Below are 26,471 nucleotides of genomic sequence, written 5' to 3' on the forward strand. Positions count from 1 at the left end.
AGCTTGACAGACAGCATAATCCTTAAAAAAAAATAAAAAAAAGACCAAGCCATGTTTGTGGTAAACATGCAGGTTCTTAATAGTGTCCAAAGGCATTTGATAGTGTACAGTGACACATTGTTTTTTACGTCCTTTATTCAATTTAAATATCCCGAACAAATATTGCTATATTAAAAGCATGATTAAGGTGATCTAGAATCATGTAATAAGAGGTTTTTTGAATGAGCAGCAGTTTTGTCTTAACAGTGGCAGCTTTAATAGGTGTATTAATAACCTAAGTACTGGTGTTAGGGGAAAATAGACTGGATCTGATCATATCTAGTCAGCCACATAATTTAAATCTAATGAGTAATTTCATTTTAAAATAAATATTTTAGTAAGTATTATAAGTATATTATAAGTATTGGAATGAATATATATTGTCATTATTGTTATTTCTAATACTTTATTTTCTCTACTTTTGTATATTATTATATATGTTTGCTTGGTTCTTGGTCTGTAAATAATTATTTATAGACGTATTTTGGCCTGTAACTAATGTTAGAATAAATTTATTTTATGTTATAGCGTGTATAAGAAAATAATAAAAACGTAAAACCACCGGATCGATAGCCGTACAAGCAGTAAACTGTATGAATGTGCTACCCAGCAAATATGTCCAACCAAAACAGTTTGCGTAATAATAAACCATAATGGTAATTTAAACCGTTTTATAAGCATAAATCCATGACTGGCTAATATCCCGAGCTCGCTCATTCCGCATCATACGCATTTCACGCCGCCACAAATTAAACCCCATCAAAATACTCATTCACAACCGACTTCCAAAGCGCTAAACAAAAACAAAATAATTCGTTTGGGTTTTAGTCAAAACCGCCTGGTTTTAAATTCGTCGAAGCACAGAAAGAATACAGCATATGGGCCTGCCAAAAGAGCCGGACTGCGGCCACTTGACTGAGACTCCTTCCGCATTTTCCTGCGGCTCCGAGGCAGTGACGTGCGGCTCTGAAGGCGGCGTAAGCGCCGGAGGAGCTGGAGGCTGCAGCGCCGCGGAGCGCATCAGACTCGGCCCCTCCCCTCCGCGCTCTGCGGCGGCCCGCCCTGCTCACACAAGAGCCCCGTCTGCGTTCTGCCCGAGTCTGGGGGTGGGAGAAGGATACCCATACGGCCTTGGAAACAAACAAAAAAATATAACAGGTAGGCCGCCGTGTTTAACAGAATCTGAACGTTTATATTTGTTAAATATGCATCTGATGGGATATTTTGGAGTGAATTGTGTATTTATCTGTTTGAGAGATTAACGTCGTTGTAATGGCGCGTAGGCCTTTGTTAGCACCGAGCCGCGGCCTTCAGAGGCCTAAAGTAGGCCGCGGAGACGACACTCTCAAGACCTGCAAGACCGATTCATAAGCAGTTACACATTAATTTCATTTGCAGATGGATTACGCAAACTGCAATTGTGTTGTAGATCATTTTGAGTGTCACTGTGCTGGTATTTAAGTATATATTTACAAGGTTTAATTAATTATTTTAATGTATTCAAAATGGCGATGTCGCTAAAAGAAGGGGCGTGGCAGGTGGGTTCTAACAGTGGGCGGGGCTCTGGTAGCTCAAGGCTCCGGGAGGGAACGCCCCTTCTCACTGTCACATTGTAAACAGTACAGATGGGAATAGAAGGGTCAACACTAAATTACAGTATCAGATTATGGGATTCATGGGAGCCTATTTGGCTTACAGTTGCTGTACTAAAAGTATAATAAGGTCATTCCTATTGTGCAGTAAAATAAATATGCTTGTTTAAAATACATCTAAATAAATGTAGACTTTCAGGAATATGCATTGGTCAATATCAGGTGATTAAAATTAATTAATAATTTGTTAATTTACCTGATGGCAAGCTAAAGTCCAGTTTTTATTTGAATATGATTGAATTGATTTCCATCTTTAAAAATGTAGTTATTATTTTATGCAATGTATCAAGAAAGACGTGATAATTATTTTCATGTTATGGCCTATAACTGATAAATGGCGGTTATTGAAATTCTATAAAATTTTATCTAAATTTAAAAATAAAACACTAATAGCAAAAATCTATTATTTTAAATTTATAATGCACAGTATATTTCATTTTTGAGATATGTTAAAGATTGCATTTAACAGTGTTATTACATTTTATTCTAAATGATTTCCATCTTAAAAATTGTAGGCTATTTATTATTTTATACAATATATCAAGACTCATGTGAATGGTGTTGTATTGCATAACAGGAATGACGATAATTGCTTTAGTGATGGGAACTACACAAAAAATATCCATATTTGACCTGTTATTTTATTATTTTCTTTTGTGATATCCTAGTGTATTATGTAATCCTATTGCATGATATAATTTAATGCTGATTTTATGCTGTGAAAATCAGACTTTTTAGTCTTATGTTCTTGTTATGTTCTGATGGTTTTCTTTTCTTTTGCGTGTTGTCTCTGTAGGTCTTATATTATGCAGATAACCAGTGGAGACAATGGATGAAGATGTAACGGCTCTCTCTCTCCATTCCCATGAGCCCAAGATCATATTCCATGGGACAGGTAAAACAAACAGTGACTATGATAGTCTCTCAGATTGTTGTTTCATGAGTATTAAGATATTTATGAATGCAAATTTGTGTGTTCTTCTCCGAGAAGACGAGGTGGTGGTAGAACTGCAGGAGTCGGTTCTCGTGTCTGACGTGGAGGGTGAGAAGATTGCGGTGCACGGCCTCGCACATGAGGAGCTGGTCATCCAGGAAGCCATCGAGGATGTGGTGGCGGAGTATGTGCCATGCTCGGATGAAGACGAAGAGCTGGGCACTATTGCGGTGGAGACCTGTGTGATGTCACCTGATGATGTGGCTCTGGAGGATGAAGGACTGCGGGTTGATGTGGTGACTGACGCTCAGGTACAGGAGGATCCCGACACCTGTGGAGACTACCTCATGATCTCTTGTGAGTGGCTTCAGCCAGTGAGAATAGAACATTTCTTGAAAAGGATCTGAATATTAATGACTCCTTGTTCAGAAAGTTGCTTTTGCTGGCAACAGTAAGCAGCCTACAGTTAGGGTTCAGTCATATTTACCATTGTTCTGCAAAATTTCAACGGAAATCCATGAGATTGGGAATTTTTTTTTGCAGTGGGTTCAAGTTGATCATGCGAATTCGCCGCATTGACCAACAGAAATCTGCTTGGTTTGAAAGTGACATCAATGTGAGCTGGGCTTCAAACATCGCTACGCTGTTAATAGACAATGGATCTATTTTGTTGAAATTTTGCTAATGTTACTGCACCTTTAGACTGTATTACGTGTTACATCTTATTATTATTATTATTATTATTATTTAGGATGCAAAATATATTGGTACCAATACCATATCAGTTATCGGCCATTATTTATTATTTAAATTTTTATTTTATTTTTTAAATTATTGGTTGACATTGGATGTTTAATTGTTCATGGCTATTTGCTCTATTTTTACATTTAGATTACATTTGCCATCATCTAACTCTCAATGAAAGTTAATCTTTAAAAGTAGTAATCATTTAATAACACTGTTAAATGTAGTCTTTAGGAATGAATCTCCATTTTTCATACTGAATATTATAATATTGTGATGCCTAAATTTACTAGTATCATTTAAAATGAATTGATTTAGATAAAGTAGTATGGAATATGGAATATCAATATTTATCAATTGTTGTCATAACAATTAAAACATCATACTGTACTTCATAACATGAAAATAATTATCAGCATTGGTCCATATCTTATTATTATTATTATTATTATTATTAAAGTTAATGATTTATTAAAGATCAGTATATTTAAATGTACTGCTGTTGCTGGCTTTTAAAGCTTCCACTTTGTGTCAAACAAGTGGTAAATGTAACGCATAGTTTATTACTTTATTATTTTCACCATTTACATGCAGGGCGCAAGAATATGCCTGTTGCTTGTTTGTCACCATTTGCTTGTCTTGGTTTTACTTCAGTGGATGAGGCTGGAAAGGTGGTTTCTGATGGGGATGCTAAAGTCACCATTGAGGGCACTTTAGAAGACGCAGAGGATGTGGACAAGGATGATGAGGGTCAAGAGGTCATCAAAGTGTACATTATCAAGGCTCACTCAGGGGAGGAGGACTTGGGTAAGCCAGTCTCCTGCACGGCATTATACTTCATTACAAACATTTGGTGTTTACACATTTATGGATCATTTACAGGAGGCACCGTTGACATAGAAGACGCTGAGCTTGATGTAGATGAAACCGTGGAGCTGGTGGATCACTCTGGAATGCCCATAAGACAGAAGATGGTGTACATGTCAATGGATGAAGCCAATCAAAGCCAGGATGACATCAGTGAGTCCTGTCACTGTCAGTTTGTTATGAAGGCATTTCTTCCAAGTGCCTCTGCTGATACTGTGTGTTCTTGATGTCTACAGATGTGGCTAAAATCACAGATGAGGTCTACATGGAAGTGGTGGTGGGTGGTGAGGACCCTGGAAATGCTCAGCGAACACTTGACAATGCATCACTCAGCAAAGACTTTATGCCTGTGGCCTGGGCAGCTGCTTACAGTAAGTCAAACACATACACGTTTATTGCCACAAACAAAATTTATGGCTATCAATTTACTACATTAATTCTGTACATTTAATAATAAAGAAAAATATGCATTTATGTCCCCTAACTCATTTGTACATTTCCTAATAAGGACATTTTCTTACTAGGAGATGGACATATAAGTTAACCAATAATCACAATTTAATAATTGAGCCCTTTATAATACATACATTTGTCTTGAATCTATAGTACAAATGTGTTGGGGATATATGTGTTTTGGTTCTAACCTTAGAAATGATGTAATGTGTGTCAGGTGGGGAGGAGAGTGAAAGCTGTGAGAACAGGAATGGAGCAGCCAGCGCTCTTCTGCACGTTGATGAGACTGACGTGATCGAAAGACTCGGTCGTCAACGAAGCAAGAACAAGAGCAAAAGACGTTCAGAACTTCGTCACATCCAGACAGGTGCATCTCTACTGCTTTATATTTTATTGAATTTAATTATATTATTTGATTCATTACAATTGTTAGGTACATTTCCACTCAAAGGTTTGGGGTCGTTAAGATATTTTTTATGTTATTGAAAGAAGTCTCACCACGGGGGAATTTATTGGATCAGTAAATAGAGGACTATTGTGAAATATTATTAAAATTTAAAATAACTGTTTTCTAATTGAATATATTTAAAAATATACTTCTTTTTTCCCCTACGATAACAAAGATGAATTTTCAGCATCATTACTCCAGTCTTCAGTGTCACATGATCCTTCAGAAAGTGTGCTACTTTATATGTTTGTATAAAACATGATACATTTTTTTCAGGATTCTTTAAAAAAAATTGAAAGTTTATTTGAAGTTAATTTCTTTTCTTTTTTTTTAAATGAATATATATATATATTTTTTAGAGAACTTTTTGAGCTAGGACACATTTAATTAATCAAAAGTAAATAGAGATGAGTGATAGTGTCTAAATATCAGACTAAATTATAATGTTGCAAAACATTTCTATTTCAAATAAATGCTATTCTTTCTAACTTTCTATTCATCAAAGAATCCTGACTAAAAAATGTGTCATGGTTTTCACAGAAATATTAAGCAGCACAACTGTTTTGAACATTGATAAGAAATCTTTCTTGAACAGCAAATCAGTATTTTAGAATGAATTCTGAAGGATCATGTGACACTGACGCTGAAAATTCAGCTTTGCCATCACATGAATAAAATCCATTTTAAATTATATGAAAATAAAAACAGTTATTTTAAATAGTAAAAATATTTCACAATATCACTGTTTTTACTGATTTTTTTTATCAAATAAGTGCAGCCTTGGTGAGTAAAGGAGACTTGTTTCAAAAGCATTAAAAAAAATCTTAACAACCCCAAACTTTTGAACAGTAGAGAATATTATATTCATTTTGGTTTCCTTTCTCAACTTCAGCAATCATCATTGGACCTTACGGCCAGCCTCTTACGGTGTACCCTTGTATGCTTTGTGGGAAGAAGTTCAAGTCGCGTGGTTTCCTCAAGCGCCACGCCAAGAATCACCATCAGGATGTCGTAAACCGAAAGAAATACCAGTGCACGGACTGCGATTTCACCACTAACAAGAAAGCCAATCTCCACAACCACATGGAGATCCACACCCTCAGCAGTAAAGCCCCATTTGAGTGTGAAGTGTGCGGAAAGGAGTTCCACCAGCAGGCGACGCTGTTCTCCCACCGTCTGCAGCACCACCACCGAGAATCCAAGCTTCAGATCTCACCACCCACCAACAAAATGCACATGTGCAAGTTCTGTGAATATGAGACGGCAGAACAAGGACTTCTCAACCGACACCTGCTCGCCGTCCACAGCAAGAATTTCCCTCATATTTGCGTCGAATGTGGGAAGGGCTTCCGGCATCCTTCGGAGCTGAAGAAACACATGAGGACCCACACCGGCGAGAAGCCCTACTCCTGTCTTTACTGCGACTACAAATCGGCCGACTCGTCTAACTTAAAGACGCACGTGAAGACCAAGCACAGCAAAGAGATGCCCTACAAGTGTGACCGCTGTTTCCAGACGTTCACCGAACCCGACGAGCTGTTACAGCACGGACTTACGCACGAGGAAGCCAAAACGCACCATTGCACCCACTGTGACCACAAAAGCTCCAATTCCAGTGACCTGAAGCGCCACATCATTTCAGTTCACACCAAAGACTATCCACATAAATGCGAGGTCTGTGGAAAAGGCTTCCACCGGCCGTCCGAGCTCAAGAAGCACTCGGCCGCCCATAAGGCGAAGAAGTTACACCAGTGTAGGCATTGCAATTTCAAAATCGCAGATCCATTCGTTCTCAGCCGGCATATTTTGTCAGTGCACACCAAGGAGCAGCAGGCTTTTCCTGACAAAAAGGGTCTTAAGAAGACATTTGGACTCGGTGCTCATGGGGGTAAGAAAATTTTGGGCGGCGCCGGTTTGTCCAAGGGCCATCGGGAGCGGCGGGTATACCAGTGCCAGTATTGCGACTACAGCACAGGTGATGCGTCTGGCTTCAAAAGGCACGTGATCTCCATCCACACCAAAGACTATCCTCACCGCTGTGACTTCTGCTCGAAAGGCTTCCGCCGACCGTCGGAGAAGAATCAGCACATCATGCGGCATCATAAAGACCTAATGCCTACCATGTGACCTTTGCAACACCAATCAGAAAGCCGTCAGGAGAAGGTCCGTTCTGATGTAGCTGTGGTCTTCAGGGCCAAAAGCTGACCGTTGGAAAGCCAGCTAGAGGCTATTTCAGAGAAATCAAAAAACGTGTCCGGTCACAAGCTACACTGCTGTAATGTTTCGAAGACGCATTTACTCCAAAGTTTAATCAGTCTTTGTCGAGAGTCTAAATCAGACAAACTAACCGTTGTTCTGACCAGCTTTAGATTAAATGCAAAAATAGATAAACTTGCATATTAAATCATCATGGGTGGACGTTAAGTTTTATGTTGGTGCGTCTGGTTATAAATTTGAATTATGACTCATGTATCGCATGTTACACAAACCATGTTTGAATAGCATTGATGATTGTGGCGTGTATATGCACATGCGTTTACAAGTACAGAAGTGCTAATGCTTTATTAATTGGTTTCTTAGCTTCAGATAAGCAGAATGTCTAATTAAAATGAATTGGAAATACTCATCTTATGCCCTGGCTGCTAAAAACATTTTAATTTGAGAGTTCAGCCCAGATAGGCTTTGGGGAAAAAACAAACCGATGCCAACATTGGTGCATTAATTTATAAATTCCAGCTGAGATTTAATAAAGAAAATGACTGTGTAATGAAGAACAGGTTTAATTGCTAAATAGTTCTCGGCTCAAAAAGAGATCTTGAGATTTGATCAGAGTGCGCAGTCATCAAATCAGGCCGAATGGCTGATAATCTAAATTTGTTTTAATTTAGACGCTAGTATGTTTGTGTATTTCTTGAATGTTGCCGTTTGGCTTCTGGTCTGTTTGTTGTAAAACTCACCCTCAAATTATTATTATTATTATTATTAAGATGTTTAGGATAAATTTTATTTTTTACACAGATACTGAAAATGTATAATTTGGAATAAAGAGATTCTAAAAGATGTTATGTTATGTGTATAAGAAATATTTGTAAATACAGAAGTAATAAACAGTATTTTGTGTCCAAAATGTTTGTTTCATTGTAAAATTGAGAATTTGAATGATTCACACCAACATTTGTCATTTGTAAACCAATTTAATCCAACAGCAGTAAACAAAACCAACAACAACAACAAAATGAAAGCACTGTTCATAAAAAAACATATTTTTTTTTGCATGTGTGGCATTAGCGACAAGACCAACGTCAACAAATTTGCAGACAAAGAAACTGAAAAGTAAAATGCATCATTTGGATAAGGTAATGCTTTGGCATTCTGTCCCCCTGCTTGAGATGTCCTTTGAAAAAGCTGTGGAGTTGTAAAATTGATTTGTCATCATGTACAATATAACTGTGTTTAAGGCACAAAGTGAAAAAGACCAAAACCGAGCAGACGAAGGCCAGCAAATTCAGTCCATGATCAGTCCAGCTGAAGTTGTCTTTGTCTTTATTTGGTTGATGAGATCCTCAGGCAACTGAGCATTCTCCTGTAAAAGCAGTTCACAGTAAAATGTTAGTTTAAAAGATTAATGTATTATTATATGTAGCATATATATTATGTATTATAACTGAAAGGGACTTGATAATCGATTAAAATCTTAAAACTGTACCGTTTGTTGGCAGTATGGTGATGTTTTCCTCAAGGATGCCGGTGTCCAAAGAGAACTGCCTGAATTTCTCCTTTAAGTCATCAGCAATTTCTGCGGTACGACCTGTGTTATGACACATTCAAGAGTTCGTTCAGCATATATTTGTGAAAAACATTTCATCTATAGGCTACTGTGTGCAAAGCGAGCTCTTACTGTAAAGTTTGTTGAGAACCTCAGACACATCTCCCTTGGTCTTGATGGTGTGAACGATCGCGTAGTCGTCAAATTTGGCGTCAACCACGCGCATGTCATTGTCATTTTCCCAACCTGATCAAATCGAACACATTTAGTCCAAAGGAACAAAGTACGATGAGAAAAAATAATCTGACCTAAAGCAAAAGCAGGAATACTTACGCTGGCTGTGGAAGACAAAACGTCCAGGAGTCTCGGTTTTCTTGGCGAGGTGCGACATCCTCCAGCAGGAACCGTCACTCCTAAGAAACAAATGAAGCAATTACAGATATTCTTTTGTAACCATGATACACTATCAAAACTGTAATAAAGCTAACTTGAGCTTACTGCAGATTCGCGTAAGTGAGGTCAAGGTCTCCTTCCCCGGTAGGCACCAGCACGGCAGTTCCCATTTTCATGTTATCCTTGTGACTGACAAACCATTTTGCATTTGTAGCAAAGCCAATGATATACCACTTTCCTCCCATCTGTAGAGAATACAAAGAGTTTAGTCCAACTTAACCTGAGAACTTCCTCAAATCTTATTAATAACTCCGAGATACTTTACCTTTTCCAGGTCGAAGTCAGTCATGGGCATGACTTCAGCGGAGGCGAACACCGCACAGAGCAGAACGCACAGCATCTTCATTACGACAGTCATGGCTGTAGAAGTCTATGTTTCTCTCTCTGAATGCAGTTCGGAAGGAAAAGTTGGCTGTGCGGAGGTAACGAAAGGCAGCCCCTGTTTTATCCTCAGTGAGCCCCTCAATCCCTCCTTTCTCCAGTCCCTCCCAGTCCCACCTCCAAAGGAGGAATGATAATTACAGTCGTTACACAACGTGCAACATCCACGTGTGGATTTTTCCAGGTATATGTGGGTGTTCGTGAGCACTTTTAATGCTTTTTGTTCCCCTCGGGCTGATGCCCCTTTTGACCTTCAGAATGCATGCAAAACATTTTTAATGTGAAAGAAGTCTCTCACATGCAAGCATGTGTCTGATCAAAAATGTTGTGAAAACAACAAGGTTGTGAAATATTATTTCACATGTTTTTCCCTGTTTTTATTTTAATATATTTTATAAAATGAAATTTATTCCTGTACTGTAAAAAATAGTATGATCAATAAGTTATGACAACATATGTGTTATTCAAGATTCAACTAACTTTTTTTAATCAGTTTAATGTCATTTAAGTTGCAATGACTTAAATATCCAAGTTGATCAAACTTAAAAAGGCAGCAACCTTTTTTGAAAGGTAGATTGGAAATTATGTCTGAATTAAGACTAAATAAAAGTGTTTGTTATAAAATGCAAAGCAAAATATCAAAAATACATTGTATCACAATCAGAATTGCTCTTTGATTTTCATGTGTCAAGTATTATATGACAGGTGCTGCAGAAGCAACTCATTTTGAGTTGAAACGAATTCATTTCTTTTCCACAAGAAAATGATTTCCTCAGGATACTTTTTGGAATGTTGGACGTGCAACATGTTTACCCCTTGTGTTGTGTAACTCCGAAAAGTGTGGGCAGGCAGAGTCTTGTTTTGAGAGTTACATCACAAACCACACTAACAAGATTCCTTTGTCTTGTTTTATAAGAACTTTTTTGTTATATCAAGAATGGCTTAGGAAAATCACCACTTTCAATGCTTATTACCAAGGATGTAATCTAATATTATGGGATGATGCGCCTTGTTGGTCCTGCTTATTATAGTGTTTATTATGTTGAATGCTATTGTTCATGATCAAACTATAAAATATCATTTTTAAAACACACACAACCTTGAAATTACATAACTTTATTGTTGTAATTCGCACAGTGCTCACAATCAATGATACTGGCCAGTCAGTCTTAGGTCATATCTGGTGGAGAAGAAATTATAGAGTTGTTAGGCAAAAATAGAGATTATACAAAATTATGTAGTTTTTTTTTTTTTTTTTTTTTAGTTACAAAACCTAATTGAGGTTATGCAAGTTGTAACACATGCCTTTAAAACAGAAAACGTGATTTTAACAAGCAGGAGATGCACAAATGCCTGGATTGGCTCTTTTTGTAGGATGTAAATTTTCCTTCAGCCAATCAGTTAATGTTGCCTGACTCCAAGCAACGGCACAAAAGAGGCTGTAGATTAGAATATACTACATTCTTTGACGGCACTGAGAACTTAAAGAAATCTGAGTCGTTTAGCGAATCGATTCGTTTGAATCAGTTCGCAGAACCTTTCGCGCAGGGTTTTACTTGTTATTGTAGCATTATACGTAGTGAAATATTCAGTTAAACAGTGTATTACTCTGTATTCAAATACTTTGTATATTGTGTCACTGATGTATATTAATGTGTCGATTATTTATATAATTAAATCATATATATTCGCTTTGCGAATCGGTACGTTTGAATCATTAAAAAAAAAAAAAAAAAGAACCGTTACAAAATAACGTTTCGTTCGCGAATATGACATCAGAAAGCAGTTATATTTATATTTGAATGTAACAATTATTTGGTTACTTCACAATATGCCAACATATCGTTCAGTAAATGTAGCCTACATAATGAAATGTCATTTATTAAAAACAAACACATTTAGATCTTACCCAGGACCTTTTCTGTGGACTCGCAGAACCCTGGAAAAGAGTCTAGAGTCAAAAAGAGTGTTTGGCAATTAACTATTTTATAGGCTTATTTGTCCATTTTCTCACCGTAGTCGGGATACTGGAAAATGACGTCCAATCCCAAATTGAATGTCTTTGCACGATCTTCAAACTTATCCACGATATTATCAGGAACTTCACTCGACCGTCCTTTCAAAATAAACGGATATTTTATTGAAACAATGCACTTTTCCACAATAGCTAAGGCTACTCCACAATATGTTTTACAAATGACCATTTGTAAAACACACGTGGGCTTTTTATAGGCTAGATAGCCTATAATGCAAATAAGTGCTAGTATTTGCATTATGCTTTAGAGATAGCTTACTACAAACAGATGCCATCATGACAATAAAGGATGGGGTGTGAGACGTTTAAAATAGACACTAGAACACCTACCATATAGTTTCATGGTCATTTTCCCTGCTCTCTTCAAAACCAACATAGCATATGAGCTGTAGTCCGTATCAAGCACCATTATGTCCATATTCTCAGTAGGTCTTTTACCTGAATAAGAGGATGATAAAAAGACAGTAGCCCCAAAAAGATTTTGACACGTAACATTTGAATGACATATTAGATAAAAAATCAAACCAAGTGGCATTTATTTTTTAGGGTTTAAATTATAAACAATAAATAGGCTACTGTTTGAATTGAAGGCAGCTATTTGGACAGTAACTTTGTTACAGTGTCCTTGATATAGTCTGCACATGTACTTATGCACATACAGTAATAACAGTAAACTGTGCATAAGCAACTGACATTAAACAAAACCCTAAACATAACCTCAATATCACTAACCAAAATGTTATAATGAGTTAAACATAGGTCTACTGTCAAAAGACCTTTATGAAAGTATTATACTTCAACATTGCTGATTGTCTGAGCTTTTTCCCAAACATTTTCCAGGTCAATGAAAATTTCACAAGAAAAACCATCAGTTAGATAGGTAAGAACGACAGGCTTTGAACTCTGGTCTGATGGTCAGTGGAGTTCAGTCTGCAGATACCTTTGAGAAAGAGCTGGCCAGGGGTCTTTGTTTTCATGTAGTCCTGCTTGATTTCCCAGCACTGAAAATTGCTAACAATGGGGGAAAAGCACAATGGATGAATATATATAAATTATAATTTAAAAATGATATAATGATACATTTATATTTAAATGATTTAATATTTTAGACATGTCTTAGCAATTTAAATTATTTTGAGAAAGCAAGTTGTTTCTTGACGATCCAATGCTTTTGCTTAATTACATCTGTATTTATACGAGTGTAAGGCTGGTGCCGAGCTGCCTATAGGACACATAGAGGGCTATTCTCTGAGAAAACAAAGGACTTTTCTGGAAATTAACATTTGAACTCTCTCTTGCAAAATTAGTATCTTTATCTGAGGCACAATCACGCTGAGTAGATCACACCTACTGTCTGATCTGCATTTCTTTCATTCTCCTCTTCTCCCCTCTTTTCTCTCCACATGCTGAGATCAATTGAAATCTTATCCCCACAGAAGTAAACCAAAAGGTAACAAAGGTTTTAGGAGTTTAGAGATAGCCTACTTTGCTTACTGTGGAGACCCCCTCCACAGTAAGCAAAGTAGGCTATCTCTAAACCCCGCCCTGCAGGGTCCTTGATGCAAATGGCCTTCTGTCCCCAATAATGTGTAAACTATCATTTACCTGACTACCGGTAATAATAAATAATTGTATCTGATTTTATTCTGATCATCTCTGAAATTATTGACTCTAGAAGACTGTTGAATCCATGTTTTGTTTCCACAAATCTGTGTTCAGGGTTAAATACACAGAGCTCGGGTTAGAGCTCTGTTAATAGTTAATACTATTGAAATAGCAAGCATGGGGCGGCATCACTTAATACTAGCCATAACCTCTGATTATTGTCATTATAAATTGTTATAGGCCCATAGGCGACTGTAGGGGACTAAACGGAACTACTATTTAAAGGGATAGTTCACCCAAAAATGAAATTTATGTCATTAATTACTGTCATTGTCATCAACCTGTAAGACCTTTGTTCATCTTCGGAACACAAATTAAGATATTTTTAATGAAATCTGAGAGCTTTCTGAACCCGCCCGAAGTATTCTCGAAGTATTCTCGTCGCTTTATAACATTAAGGTTGAACCACTGTCACATGGACTATTTAAACAATGTCTTTGCTACCTTTCTGGGCCTTGAAAGTGGTAATTGCGTTGCTGTCTATGGGGATCAGAAAGCTCTCGGATTTCATTAAAAATATCTTAATTTGTGTTCCGAAGATGAACAAAATCTTACAGGTTTGGAACGACATTAATTAACATAACACAATGACAGAAATTTAATTTTTGGGTGAACTAACCCTTTAAATAATGGCAAGCATAGGCGGCCTATTAAATAGGTCCATAGTCATAACTTCTGACTAATGATCAGACTGGCGAGTTTGTGATTTATTTATTTATTTTTTCGAGAAACAAAAAAACTTGATCTTGTTAAGTCTCATAGCCAAGATGTAATTAAGGGCCAGTACTGAGAGTAATCAAACTAGATTATAAAGTGAACTAAGATCAGCTGGGAGTATTGAATTCAGTGAGTAAATTGCTCCCCCTTGTGACTTAAAAGAGAACTCCGGTCAATTTTAACATTGAGCTCATTTTTTTGTAAATTTGGAGTGCTGTCAATACAGAGAACAACGACAAAAATCGGTGTTGCCTACACCGTGTTATCCTCTTTTTAAAATTTGCACCCTGTTGACTTCAATGGGGCAAGTTTTAAACCTGCTTTTAGCCTCTTAACATCCTTGATGTGTCATTACAAGTGCCCAGTCATGTTAGATGATTCCTTCAGAGTGAACACGGGTGAATCTGACTGCAGTAGATGTGAAAGATATGAATAAAAATGCTGTTATTTCAGCCAGCGCACATACCTGTACCTGTATTTACATCCTGGTTTCGGTCGAAGCCCACAGTAGTCATTTCACCCGTGTTCACTCTGAAGTAATCAGAGGTGCAAACAGGGTGCAAATTTTAAAAAGAGGATAACACGGTGTAGACAACACCGATTTTTTGTTGTTGTTCTCTGTATTGACAGCACTCCAAATTTACAAAAAAAAATTAGCTCAATGTTAAAATTGACCGGAGTTCTCCTTTAAGGAGTAGGCTACTGGCTACTTACAGTTTTCTCACAGTGCTGACAGACACCTTGTCACCAGTGATAGTCCAAGCGACAGTTGTGCTCTCCACTTTGAAGCCGCTCTCCAGAAGATTCCTACACCGTGATGCTACACTAAGCAGGTACCACTTTCCACTCATCTAGAGAGAGTGATTTTTTTTTCAATCATAGGCTATATATCAGATAAATATAATTCAGTAATAAACTGTGTGCATACAGCATTTATGAAGAAATATATCTGCAGTCTGTTGAAACAACATGGGCAAGTTTAATGGCCTATCAATGTGAATAATGTTCAGACGATGCACTCTTTCAGTTTGCCAAAACTAATGAACTTAAATGCTATGAAATAAAGGATGTTGAAATATACCTGATCAATGTTGATGTTTTGACCTGGAGCTAGTCTTTCAATAGCTTTTTCTCCCTCGGTTTTCTTTGGCTTTGGTGGTATTGGTTTATAACGTGCTCTTCGTGCCTCGACAGGCTCCCAGAAACCGAGCCACCCGAGCACAAAGAACAGATGGAGCCAGAAGCGAATCATGAAATCAGCTGTTTTTTATCTATTGCTTTACTAAAACCCTTTATACAAATTCTCCCCTACAGCTCTGTTAGAAGTTTGCTAATAAGAGTCAGTCAACTGTCCAGTGTTGCCACACAGATTAGGATGATGACCCTCTCCTCAGGTTTATCATTAACCCCTCGACAAACCCACACAAATACACATACTGTCGTTTTCTGACAATGTTCACTTTAATACAACCAAACATGTCATTTACAAACTTTTTGTCATTCACTGTAAAAAAAAAAGAAAAAAAAGAAAAGTAATTACAATCAACTTGGGTGTTTAAGTCATTTACATTAAACTGACTTAAAAAATTAGATGAATCTTGTATAACTCATAAAAAAGTTGGAATTTGTTTTGATGAGTAAAGCAATGTAAAAACACATGTTGTCAACTTATTGATCATATCATTTTTTACAGTGTGCACTCTTAAAAGGAAAGTTTCTTGTTGCATCCATGGAACCTTTGGAACCTTTATTTTTAAGAGTGTAAAGCATGTGCATTTTCAGATTTTAACCATACTATGGTATGCAAAAATACAAGATATCAAAATGCAACATTACAGTGGACAGGAAAATAATGACACCTTTTGAGGTGAGAGATATGGGATGTTTAATCAACCACTTTCCCTTACACACATCCTTCAAGCTTCTTTCTTTTTCTTTTTTTTTGTTGTAAATTGTAACTCATAGCATACTACAATGAAGATTTGTTATTCAAATGCTATTTGTTTTCTTTATTTTCAAGGTATAACTGTAAAATCCTTTCCAGGAATATAACTGCTGGATGTCTCTGCCTTATTTTTCTCTGGGCTTAAAGTTTAGAGCTACGCTGTTGATGCAGAATCTATGGCCAGTCGGATCTGGACCATCATCAAAGACATGTCCAAGATGGCCATCACACTATAAAACAAAATTACATGTTATAATGGTGTCTGGGAACCTGAAATGAAGAGTGGAATTTTTACTCGGTACATTGTGTTACCGTTGCTAATAAAATAACCCAACTGGCTGATGTAATTTTGTCCTGCACTCACATGTTTGCAGATAACCTCTGTTCCCGTGCTACCAAGCGAGTTGTCAGGGCGACGGACAATGTTGGCATGACTCTCGTCTTTTTCCCATGTCCCGTGAGCCTCAGAGAAGGACGGCCACCCAGTTCCTGCATCATATTTTGCTTCTGAGCTATTGGAGCCAGAACTTAATATATATTAATAATATCTTAATATCTTTGCAAAATTTATATATTTATTATATATTATATATATTTTGTTATAATTGTAAATACTGTCAATAAAGATATCAGAGTGTCTTAAAGTAGAATTACACAATTTTAATTGTCTTTTTTTTATATTCTTACCTAAAAAGAGGGGAGTCACAGCAAACACAGTGGTACATACCCACCTCATTGTGATTCAGGTAGATGCCACTAAATGGCTAAAAAATAAAAGTGATGTACTTTCATAAAGAAATATGGAAAGAAAGTATTCATGCAATTTTGTGCATGCATACACATGCATCTTGCATAATGTTCTATAAACATTATTATTGCTTTGTTAACTTACCACCTCTGTGCCTTTTTCTCTCGTAACAACATACTGTTCTGGGGTCAGCTTTCTCTGCCAATCTGTGGACTGGTCATAACGTGTCAATGACTGCAAACCTGTGCAAACAGTCATAAAAGCAGTACATTTTGTCCCCATCACATATGTACACTGGATTACATATAAAACCCACAATTTGTAAAGATTTGTATAAAAAATAAAAGCAGTTTATTTTAAGAAGTAATCCATGTGTTTATTTCTTTTTACATTTCCCTATAATGAAAGTGTTTTCAAGAAAATATCATCTTGGGAATATTGTTTTAATCAGTAACAATTTTTCAGCTTTACAGGTTTCACATTCCATCACGTTGGTCTTCTGTAGTATCCCTTTAACAAAAGTCTGGTCTTTAATGACATCATTCTCTAGGAAGTGACATTTCTGCTGAGAAAACAACACCATTAACAACACTGATTTGACAGTATTGGATTTGTGGTATTAGCTGGTTTGTCTCAAATATCAATTTAAAAGAAAAGAAATTAGATATATGTATGATCATATCTAATAAATATATTAAAATATATACAATTATTATAGGCTATATATATATATAGCTAATATTATTTACTTATAGATTTAAGATTATTATCAGTTAACAGCTGCTATTTTGTATTTTAATTGCATTTCTATTTACAACACAGGGTGATTTAGAGGTAATAAAATATTTATTTTATTATTTTTATTTTAAAAAATCATGCATCACACAATCTGTTTGTTTTGCAGGCCTTTCTCAAAAGCCAACACTTATTTGAGTAATCAGGTCACGCATGCATGTTCTGAACTACATGACTAGAATAACTGCACTTTGCACCGACTCAAGATAACTAAATGCAATTGCACAAAAATAAAAGTACACAAAATATAATTACAATTGAAAGAATATCTTGAGGCAATTCATTTTTTACATAATGTAGTTCGAAATAAAACCCTACCCGTTGACGTAGAAATCACCCGAATCCCTACAAATATCCTTTTTTGAGGTAAAATTGATTTGGCAGTCGCTCCGCTGGAAACGATAGAGGAGACGCGAACTAGAAAACGTGACATTTTTCTCGACATATTATTTCATGCAGTGACTTTCTCCACTAGTTAACATGGGCTACTCAATAGACTGAAAAGAAGCTGAATTGAGCTCAGTTGTCTTCATTCCCCCCTCACAGCTCGACCGGAAAACGGTCACAACTCACACACTTTATGGGTCACGGTCGACAGGCTGAAACTGATCAAACTTTGCACCTTTTGTCACTGGATTAACCGCATCATGCATGTCGAAGGTTTTACTAATTTGATTTTGGAGTTCCTTGTTTTCTGTCTTATCGGAATGTTTTCACTCTTATCATCGTAGGACATTATTGAGACTTTGACCTTCATAAGGGAGAGAAACGTAGACTTCCTCAACCAGTTATTATCATCAGAGATAATTCACTGGAACGGAGATTTGACCAGAGCACACATTAGTTTTGATAATACTTTATTAGGATTTAATTCACTTCAACAGATTATAATAATTAAAATATGGTTTAAAAAATATGCCTTAACCACTTTGCCACCGCCTCATTGTTTCTCAAGACACCATATATATTGCTATTAAATGGTCTGATATGCTAGAGCTGCTGGTGAGTTGCTTTCCATGAGGTTTCCAGGTTGGTGCATGAGATCTATAATATAGCTTTCAGGCTGAGAGTATCCATGACGTTTCTTTGGACCAGTGATGAGGATTTCGTTCCAGGCACGGTTGTATTCTCCTCTAATGAGACTGCAGCTCAGCCCAATTCGGTCCGCGAGAACCTAAAAGGCATTGCAATTAATCCCTTACACAGAAATGGGCAGAAAAATCAGCTGCAGCTAAGTTCATAACCACCACAGACATTTATGGGGACACGCCCCACCAAATATTCACAAATTAGATTATGGTTATTACATTTTTACAGTCCTGAAGATCTGTTTGGTTAAACAAAGTCACTGTCAGGTCAGTTTTATACACAGTCAAGCAAAGAGAGGGTCCTGTCAATAGCCCAAAGAATCTCTGGAGCATAAATTACCTTGAAAAGCAACGCTCTATGAAAGTAGGTGCCCTTTTTTATCTTTCCAATGAGAACGATGTTTGAACAGGCTTCAAACTTCAGCTGACTAATGTGCAGTTCCCACAGGAAGTCAGGCAGCTTCTCTGGCTCAACCTGGCCGCCCATTGCCTCACACACTAACCTGTGAGAAATGATCACTTGTCACATTTCAGCCATGTGGATGTTGAATATTGGATGACAATGGAAAAAAAAACTCACATGGCCAAAGCCGTATACATTTTGACCTCATCCTGAAGTGGCGAGATGGATTCGGCAGCCTCCTTGAGAAGGTTATGAAACGCAGCGTCATACGGCAAGCTCCATGCTTCATCTACCACCGTCTCCTGCTGTGACTTACTCTCATCCTCATCCTTCTTTTTCTCATCCCCTTTGTGACCCTTTCCCTTCATTTTACTTTAGAAAGAGAGATGAGAGCGAGAAACATGGATTACAGGAAACCCATCTAGAAGTATACACAACACACACACCTTGGTGTTTTGCTGCTCCTTGTGCTGCTCATAACAGATGAGGCAGTAGTTTCTGTTGGACTGCCTGGCTTACGATCATCTGGTCTCTTGGTAATAAATCTGATAGAAGAAAAAGAAAGAATGAGCATTTTTAAACCTTAACATCCACTAGCGAACTACTTCACAACATTTCCTAGAGCTGTGGATCAAATGACCTATGTGCTCACTTGGCATTCAACTAATTTGAATGGTAGAACCGAATCCACAAAAACAAAAATTTAAAGCAGTCAAGTCAAGTTCTGTTCACAATTTAGAATCATTAAATGTAATTAACTTGAACTGAGCATAAATTGTGATGCTTGGGCCTCAGTGGCAGAATTCCCATCTCTCCTGTGGGAGCTCTAGGCCAGATTCCAGAGCCAATGCGTGCAAAACAATTTTCCCCTGGGGGGAAATCCATCTATCTACATCTATCTGTTGTGCAACAGAGCTATTTAATATTCAAGTGTGCTGCTGTAGAACTAATGGCGTGGAAGAGGACGGGCTCTGAAAGTCTTTACTTTCCACAAAGAGCTTGTTTTGTTGCTAAAGTGAGATTGCAGAAGTGAAAAGAGATCTAAATACTAATGAAAATAGACTAAGTGTGCCCCCAAAATGACTATGAATCAGTGAAGAAAACTGCCATTTGTGGAGCCGTTTCATACAACGTTTGACGTTCGAGGGAGTTTTATGTAACAGTATTTTGAAACAGTAGGTTTGGATTTCCTAAGCATAACCCTTGGCCTTAACATACTGATCCGGGGGCTTCCCATTAACCGCAATAATGGCTCGATGCTGGTTGACCGCTTGTTTTGATATATCCTCTAAGGTAGGAACCTGATGACCCATTCTTATCTGCAGAAGGAGGAAGAGAAAGCAAGAGAAAAGAGAAAGAGTTATTGATTTGTGCAACCTCAACGATTGAGGGTTAATGTTTTTCTTGAAAAAATATCACATTTGGACCTGTCCAGGGTCATAGAAGCCATCAGTGGTTATATCGCTGGCTGACAGGTGTCCTGTCAGACTATACTTCAGCGATAGACTGCTGTCCAGAAGCTTCTGTAGTGCCAGCTCACTAAATTTGTTGTTACGGTGTGGTGACAGGTTGATTTCCTGGAGTATCTCTAGAGCTCTGTAAGATTAATGACAACAAAACCAAATGACACAACGATCAATGAAGTTAGTTAAAAAAATAATTTCTCAAAACCTGTCAGGAACATGTCGAATCAAAAGAAATGAATAATGTTTTGGCACCATCAATATTTTATTAGTAGTAGTATTATATATATATGATATTATTTTTATGAAAATTGCACAATTAATCTGCCGATTGTCGTATAAATATAAACATAATGTAATGCAAAAAAATGTGAGACAAAATGATATTATTTAAATTGTAAACTATTTTTGTATGATGGTGGTATTTGTTGTTCTTCCATTTATTTATTCAAATGTACTTCATGTATTTCAATTGATTTAAATACAAAAATTACTGTGATTACAATATAATGAAAATGTCTGCTACTGAGAATAATGTGAATTATGTAAAATGTCCAGATGCCTTACAGGAATCATTTAAAGAATTTTCACAAATGCAATATCTGTTCCTAAAGTAGGCTTCACTTTCTTCCAGAATTCTGACATTTGGGATTTACTGCCATCTACTGCTTTTGCTTTAACAGTTCATTCTACATCTAAAGCCTATTAAAATCCTTTCAAGTTAATGTGTGTGTGTGTGTGTGTGTGTGTTCTTTTTAAATCGAAGGCTGATTACATCCATTTGAGTATAATATATATATAGAAATGTTGAACTTGAAACATTTAGTGTATTAAAGCATAACACATGCTTACCCAGCATTGCATAAGTCTAGGGCTGTTATTTCATCGTTTGCACACACACTAATTGCCCAGCAAGCATTTCTCCGAATTTCAGCATGGATCGATTTAAGCAGTTGAGCTAAAGGTGACAGGCCTCCAACATTTCTCAGCTGCATGTAACGAAAAACAGAAAAACAATCACCAGAAACCGCACATAATGCAATGTAGAACAGTATCCATTTACGTCCTTCACACCCCTGACCCAGAAATAAAGTTAGTTTTTTTCTACACTCAGTGATTTTCTACAGTGGCGATTGTGTAAACCTTTGAAATTGAGTCTTTTACCTCTAGCCTGGCCTCTGCATCACAGGCCAGTGAAGCCACAGCCTGCATGGCACTGATGAGTGTGTTGTTGTCAGTGGAGTGTAGCAGCTCCACCAATGCTGGCATAGCTTCATGGGCCAGAATGCTTCTGCGCAGCTCCTCCTGCGATGCCATGTTTGTCAAGACTGATGCCGCATACACAGCTGCTCCCGTGCAGCTGTCTCGCAGCTGTTGCACCAAGAGCTTGTCACCCCCTGCATCATATATAGCACTGAAAAGGGAAAAAGAAAGGGTTGAGCAATCTACTTATTGAATATATAATCTTATTGCACTTCAAGATTGTGACTCACTAAGCATTGAGATTGTCGCTGTTGGTCAGGCTGGACAGGGCCTCTGCGGCGGCCGTTCTCAACTCACTTCCTTCACTGTTCAGCAGCTGCACGATGGGCCCGATCGCACCTGAAACGCACAGACACATCAGCTCTTCAATGACACAAAAGGACAAGATGATAAATTGAACAAAACTAAAGCCAGGTTGAATTAAAAAGGGAAATAAGTCTGGAGACTTGATGTAAATGAGATTACCCAGGCATCTGAAGGTCTCCTTGCTGGAAAGGTTTTTGCTCACTGCTGCCACAGCCTGGCAAACAGCAGTGCGTACACTCTCGTTCTCCTGCATGAGAAGATCAGTGAGAGCTTTTTCTACATTCCGGTCATGCAGAATTTTTCTGTTCTCACCTGAAAAAAAGACATTTTTACACAATTAAATAAAAAAAATAAAAAACTGTTCCTTTTGCGTTATACTAGTTTCTACTTCTATACTCTGTCAGACAAAATGTGCAAAACTTAAGCTACACCTATATGTACCCTTAGGGTACTAATATGTGCCCTAAAAATAATAATATGTCGTCTTAAGGTACTAATATGTACCTGTAAATACAAATATGCACCCTTGAAGAAGTATGTCCTCTTAAGGTACTAATATACAACCTTAAAGTACAAATATGTACCCTTAAAAAAATACAAATAGCCTATGCACGCTTACAGTACTAATATATCCTCTTATAGTACAGGGTGGGCCATTTATATGGATACACCGTAATAACATGGGAATGGTTGGTGATATTAAAATCCTGTTTGTGGCACATTAGTATATATTAGTACACACCACCCATCTTGAGGAGTTTGCCCCCTCAAATATACTAATGTGCCACAAACAGGACTTTAATATCACCAACCATTCCCATGTTATTACGGTGTATCCATATAAATGGCCCACCCTGTACTATAAAGTACAAATATGTCCCCTTAAAGTACTGTAGCGTCCTTTCTTCCTTTGTGCTCAGCAGAACAAAGAAATTCATACAGGTTTGGAACAACTTGAGGGTGAGTCAATGAGGACAGAATTTTCATTTTTGGGTGAACTATCCCTTTAAGAGGACATATTACTACTTCAAGGGTACATATTTGTATTTACAGTTACATATACAGGTAGTACTTTAACGGTACCCTTACAATATGTAAAAATATGTTCTCTTAAGGTACTAAAATGAAAACTTAAAAGTACTAATATGTACCCTTCTGGATAGTTTGTCCAAAAATGAAAATTCTGTCTTCACCCTCATGTCATTACAAACCTGTATGACTTATTTTTGTCTGCAGATTTTTTTTTTTTTATGTAAAAAAATAGAATGTTGGTAACCAAACCTTTTTGGTGAGCATTGGCTTCAATTGTATGCAAAAAAGAGACCTTTCTCAAAATATCTTCTCTTCGAATCACAAGGGTGATTAAATTATGACAGAATTTTCATTTTTGGGCAAAGTACATCTTTAAGGTACTAAAATTCATTTTACATGAGGTACAAAGATGTACTTTTAATGGCACAGCCCTAGTTACAAGCTGTTTAACAATTACCGCACATGTTGTCTGACAGAATATAGAGCACGAATTGTAATTTGTCAAAAAAGTAAAGAGATATGATGATTTTTTCTTACTGCTCTGTGCCATCCTGGCTATGGCTTTGACTGCATTAGCCTGCGCTTCAGGCAGTGTGGTCGTGCCAACAAACTGCAGTATCTGTTCTAGGCCGCCCATCGTCTGAATAAGCTGCACGGACTCGCTGTCTTCCAGACAGTTACAGATAACCCTGAGAGCCCCCTCATGCAGATCAATAAACTCCTATAGGGAGGAGACACCGCTCCCATTACTGCTCAATCATGTGTTGCTTGATTTTGATTGAATGGCTTGAATTGTCCTCAACTTGCATACAAGAAGTTTGATTGCTCGTAATGAAGGTGACTAAGGAGCCGTTTTGAACTGGCAAAATGCTCATGAATAATTCAGATGAGAATAATTAGCCTACTTTGGTCGCAAGGAGCTCCAGGATTCTGTCAAAGCCCTGTGCATTTCTAAAGGCCACACGGGTTTCACTGTCAGTGGTGATGTTCTCTATGGTGCGCAGTGCAAGTTGCTGAATAACTGGGAACTCTGAGCGCAGCAGATCCAGAAATGGGGGGAGTCCATTTAGACGCTGCACAGCCGCTCGATTCTGAACGTCCTGAGTGGGCACAAAGCAAAAAAGAGCACAAACAATTGATTTTAACAGCGTCCTTCTGGAATTCAAAGGGTTATGCTTTTCATCATTGAAAATACATGTAGTTTCAAATTCAATTTTCATCTAACAACTGTGTTTTGTTAGTGCTGTAAAATACCACCCTGACAAATGCCTTTTAGGCTGATTCATAACAGACCATCTGACTCTGACATCTGTTGTCTTACTTGTACAAGATTAAATATGCACTCCACAGAATTTTTCTTCACATCAGGATCCGGGCTAGACAAGAGCTGGATAAGAGGTTCAAGTCCTTTGTGGTCAAATATCTGGACCTTGCAGGAGAAGTCCACTGACAATGACGTCAAACACAATGTGGCAAACTCATGGACCACAACATTCTCTGAGGAAAAGAAGATGGCAGGAAAGGTATGTGCAAAAGAAATTAAAAGAGAATATACAGCTTATATATATATATATATATATATATATATATATATATAATGCACATTGAATTCGTTAATAAATAAAAAAGCATGTACCTTCAGGTGACAGTTTGCTGATGATTGCAGGTATCACATCCAGTGTCTTCAAACACTTTTTAACTTCATCTGTTTAAATATGCCAACAATAAAGTAAAACTATGCTGCTGAACATTCTTTGATTTGTGCCTATTTTTGTACCCTACGTACCGTTAGAAGCCATGACGCCCAGAGCCATGACAGCATTCCTGCGCACAGTCTTGTCCTCGTGAGATATGAGACGAGAAAGAGGTTCAATCGCTCCCAAACACATCAAAGAAGTCTTATTCTCATCACCTAAAAATATATCAGCACGACAGCAAAAACGCATACAGGAATCAATAAAGGAGAGCCACACAGGGGAACATAGTGAGCACTTACCTCTGCAAAATTGTCAATGACCTTACACTGTAAAACTAGATGACACTGTTACCTTTTTCTGCGAATTTGTGGATGGCTTCACAAGCTTTTGCCAGCACCTCTTCTTCAGGAGAGCTGAGCATGAGAACCGCTGTCGCTGCTGTTTTGCTCTCGATAGGTAGAGGGTCGAACTGAAACAATACAACTTGACAGTTATTAAAAGGTATACATATTTCCCTGGAAAATCACACGAGTGGTGAAAAATGTTCTCACCACATCTTTCGGGAATGGCTCGGCCTCTTTTTTTACTTTTTTCCCCATCTAGATATCAAAAACTCCAAACTACATAAGGAACAGTAAATCAACTTACACAGAAAACCCTCAAAAAAAGATAAATAATAACATAAACATATTAATAGACAATTTAAAGAATACCTGCTACGCTGAAAGCTGTGTGCTTGGTTTTCTGTTTAGCTGCTGTTGCTATGTGACATGTGTAATTTACCATTTCACCTGTAGGTGGGGCAGGAATCACTCTGAAACATACTTGGACAATTATTTATTTATTTGTTTTCGGTCATGAACCGTTAGGTGGCTCCGGTCCGATGTAATAATGTATTCAATTATGATAATACAAAAATAATTACATTAATAATTAGAAAAAACGCGAAAAAGGTTAAAAAATGGGTCATCATCAAAATAACAAGCTTTTCTGGTAACTATCAACAGCAATAGTGCAATTAAATCATGAAAAATGCAGTAATATATGTTCTTTACCATGTGAGAAATCTAGTATGTTTAATGTCTTATTCATTGTTCTAGAATAATTTAATTTAATCCGAAAGCACTATTTATTAAATGCAATTACTCATACACTATGTAATTATATTTATTTAATAAAATATTTTATTTAATAAATGAAACTATTTGAACGAGGAATTTAGTTGAAGCATTTACTCTATATTGTTGAAAAAATTCCTCCATCTAAAATGGTATGGACTCGTTGGAAAAACAGCTGTCATTGGAGTAGACCTGGACCTCTGATGATATTCATGTTCAGACTCATGGACAGTAGCCTACACTACACCACCCACTCCGTGACATGCTCACTGGAATGATGAGCATGTTCAGCAGTGGGTGTTGCAAGAAGGAGCAAAATAAAGTTATATGAATGTGATATACTATACAACACACCCACCCAGTGTGTTTTTGACTTTTGGTAAATTAACCCAATCTTCAAGTAGGCTACAACTAAAATGCACCTGCGCAATACGTCTCTTTAATCTATCTATCTATCTA

At 37.2% G+C, this 26,471-nt stretch overlaps 5 protein-coding genes across 5 annotated transcripts; 1 reads left to right on the plus strand and 4 right to left on the minus strand.

Moving 5' to 3' along the window:
- Positions 1-712: 712 nt before the first annotated feature.
- zfx (zinc finger protein X-linked) lies at positions 713-8,197 on the plus strand. The gene is made up of 8 exons (XM_084102085.1): positions 713-1,197; positions 2,488-2,586; positions 2,683-2,982; positions 4,024-4,176; positions 4,252-4,389; positions 4,473-4,607; positions 4,907-5,056; positions 6,030-8,197. The coding sequence occupies exons 2-8, from the start codon at positions 2,520-2,522 to the stop codon at positions 7,262-7,264; spliced, it is 2,178 nt and encodes a 725-aa protein (XP_083958211.1). The 5' UTR covers positions 713-1,197; positions 2,488-2,519; the 3' UTR covers positions 7,265-8,197.
- Positions 8,198-8,311: 114 nt separating this feature from the next.
- Positions 8,312-10,187, minus strand: LOC311075034 (lipocalin-like). Its single transcript, XM_084102089.1, has 6 exons — positions 9,622-10,187; positions 9,402-9,541; positions 9,237-9,316; positions 9,036-9,149; positions 8,844-8,945; positions 8,312-8,720 (listed from the first exon to the last, which is right to left on the minus strand). Exons 1-6 carry the CDS (start codon positions 9,712-9,714, stop codon positions 8,701-8,703), a joined length of 549 nt encoding a protein of 182 aa, XP_083958215.1. The 5' UTR covers positions 9,715-10,187; the 3' UTR covers positions 8,312-8,700.
- Positions 10,188-10,837: 650 nt separating this feature from the next.
- c8g (complement component 8, gamma polypeptide) lies at positions 10,838-15,433 on the minus strand. The gene is made up of 7 exons (XM_084102087.1): positions 15,236-15,433; positions 14,869-15,005; positions 12,713-12,783; positions 12,103-12,210; positions 11,752-11,853; positions 11,647-11,676; positions 10,838-10,917 (listed from the first exon to the last, which is right to left on the minus strand). Exons 1-7 carry the CDS (start codon positions 15,404-15,406, stop codon positions 10,907-10,909), a joined length of 630 nt encoding a protein of 209 aa, XP_083958213.1. The 5' UTR covers positions 15,407-15,433; the 3' UTR covers positions 10,838-10,906.
- Positions 15,328-18,371, minus strand: msrb2 (methionine sulfoxide reductase B2). Its single transcript, XM_084102088.1, has 5 exons — positions 17,961-18,371; positions 16,992-17,089; positions 16,787-16,863; positions 16,464-16,611; positions 15,328-16,329 (listed from the first exon to the last, which is right to left on the minus strand). The coding sequence occupies exons 1-5, from the start codon at positions 18,085-18,087 to the stop codon at positions 16,225-16,227; spliced, it is 555 nt and encodes a 184-aa protein (XP_083958214.1). The 5' UTR covers positions 18,088-18,371; the 3' UTR covers positions 15,328-16,224.
- A 111-nt stretch (positions 18,372-18,482) lies between these two features.
- armc3 (armadillo repeat containing 3) lies at positions 18,483-25,685 on the minus strand. Its single transcript, XM_084102084.1, has 18 exons — positions 25,608-25,685; positions 25,446-25,514; positions 25,246-25,363; positions 24,984-25,109; positions 24,834-24,902; positions 24,519-24,694; positions 24,103-24,297; positions 23,735-23,918; positions 22,325-22,477; positions 22,090-22,198; positions 21,761-22,010; positions 21,449-21,585; positions 20,561-20,729; positions 20,352-20,452; positions 19,580-19,678; positions 19,311-19,505; positions 19,071-19,233; positions 18,483-18,816 (listed from the first exon to the last, which is right to left on the minus strand). Exons 2-18 carry the CDS (start codon positions 25,491-25,493, stop codon positions 18,616-18,618), a joined length of 2,493 nt encoding a protein of 830 aa, XP_083958210.1. The 5' UTR covers positions 25,494-25,514; positions 25,608-25,685; the 3' UTR covers positions 18,483-18,615.
- Between the last annotated feature and the right edge of the window lie 786 nt (positions 25,686-26,471).

This window comes from Abramis brama (assembly GCF_963993115.1).
Source record: "Abramis brama genome assembly, chromosome: 24".
Lineage (NCBI taxonomy): Eukaryota > Metazoa > Chordata > Actinopteri > Cypriniformes > Leuciscidae > Abramis > Abramis brama.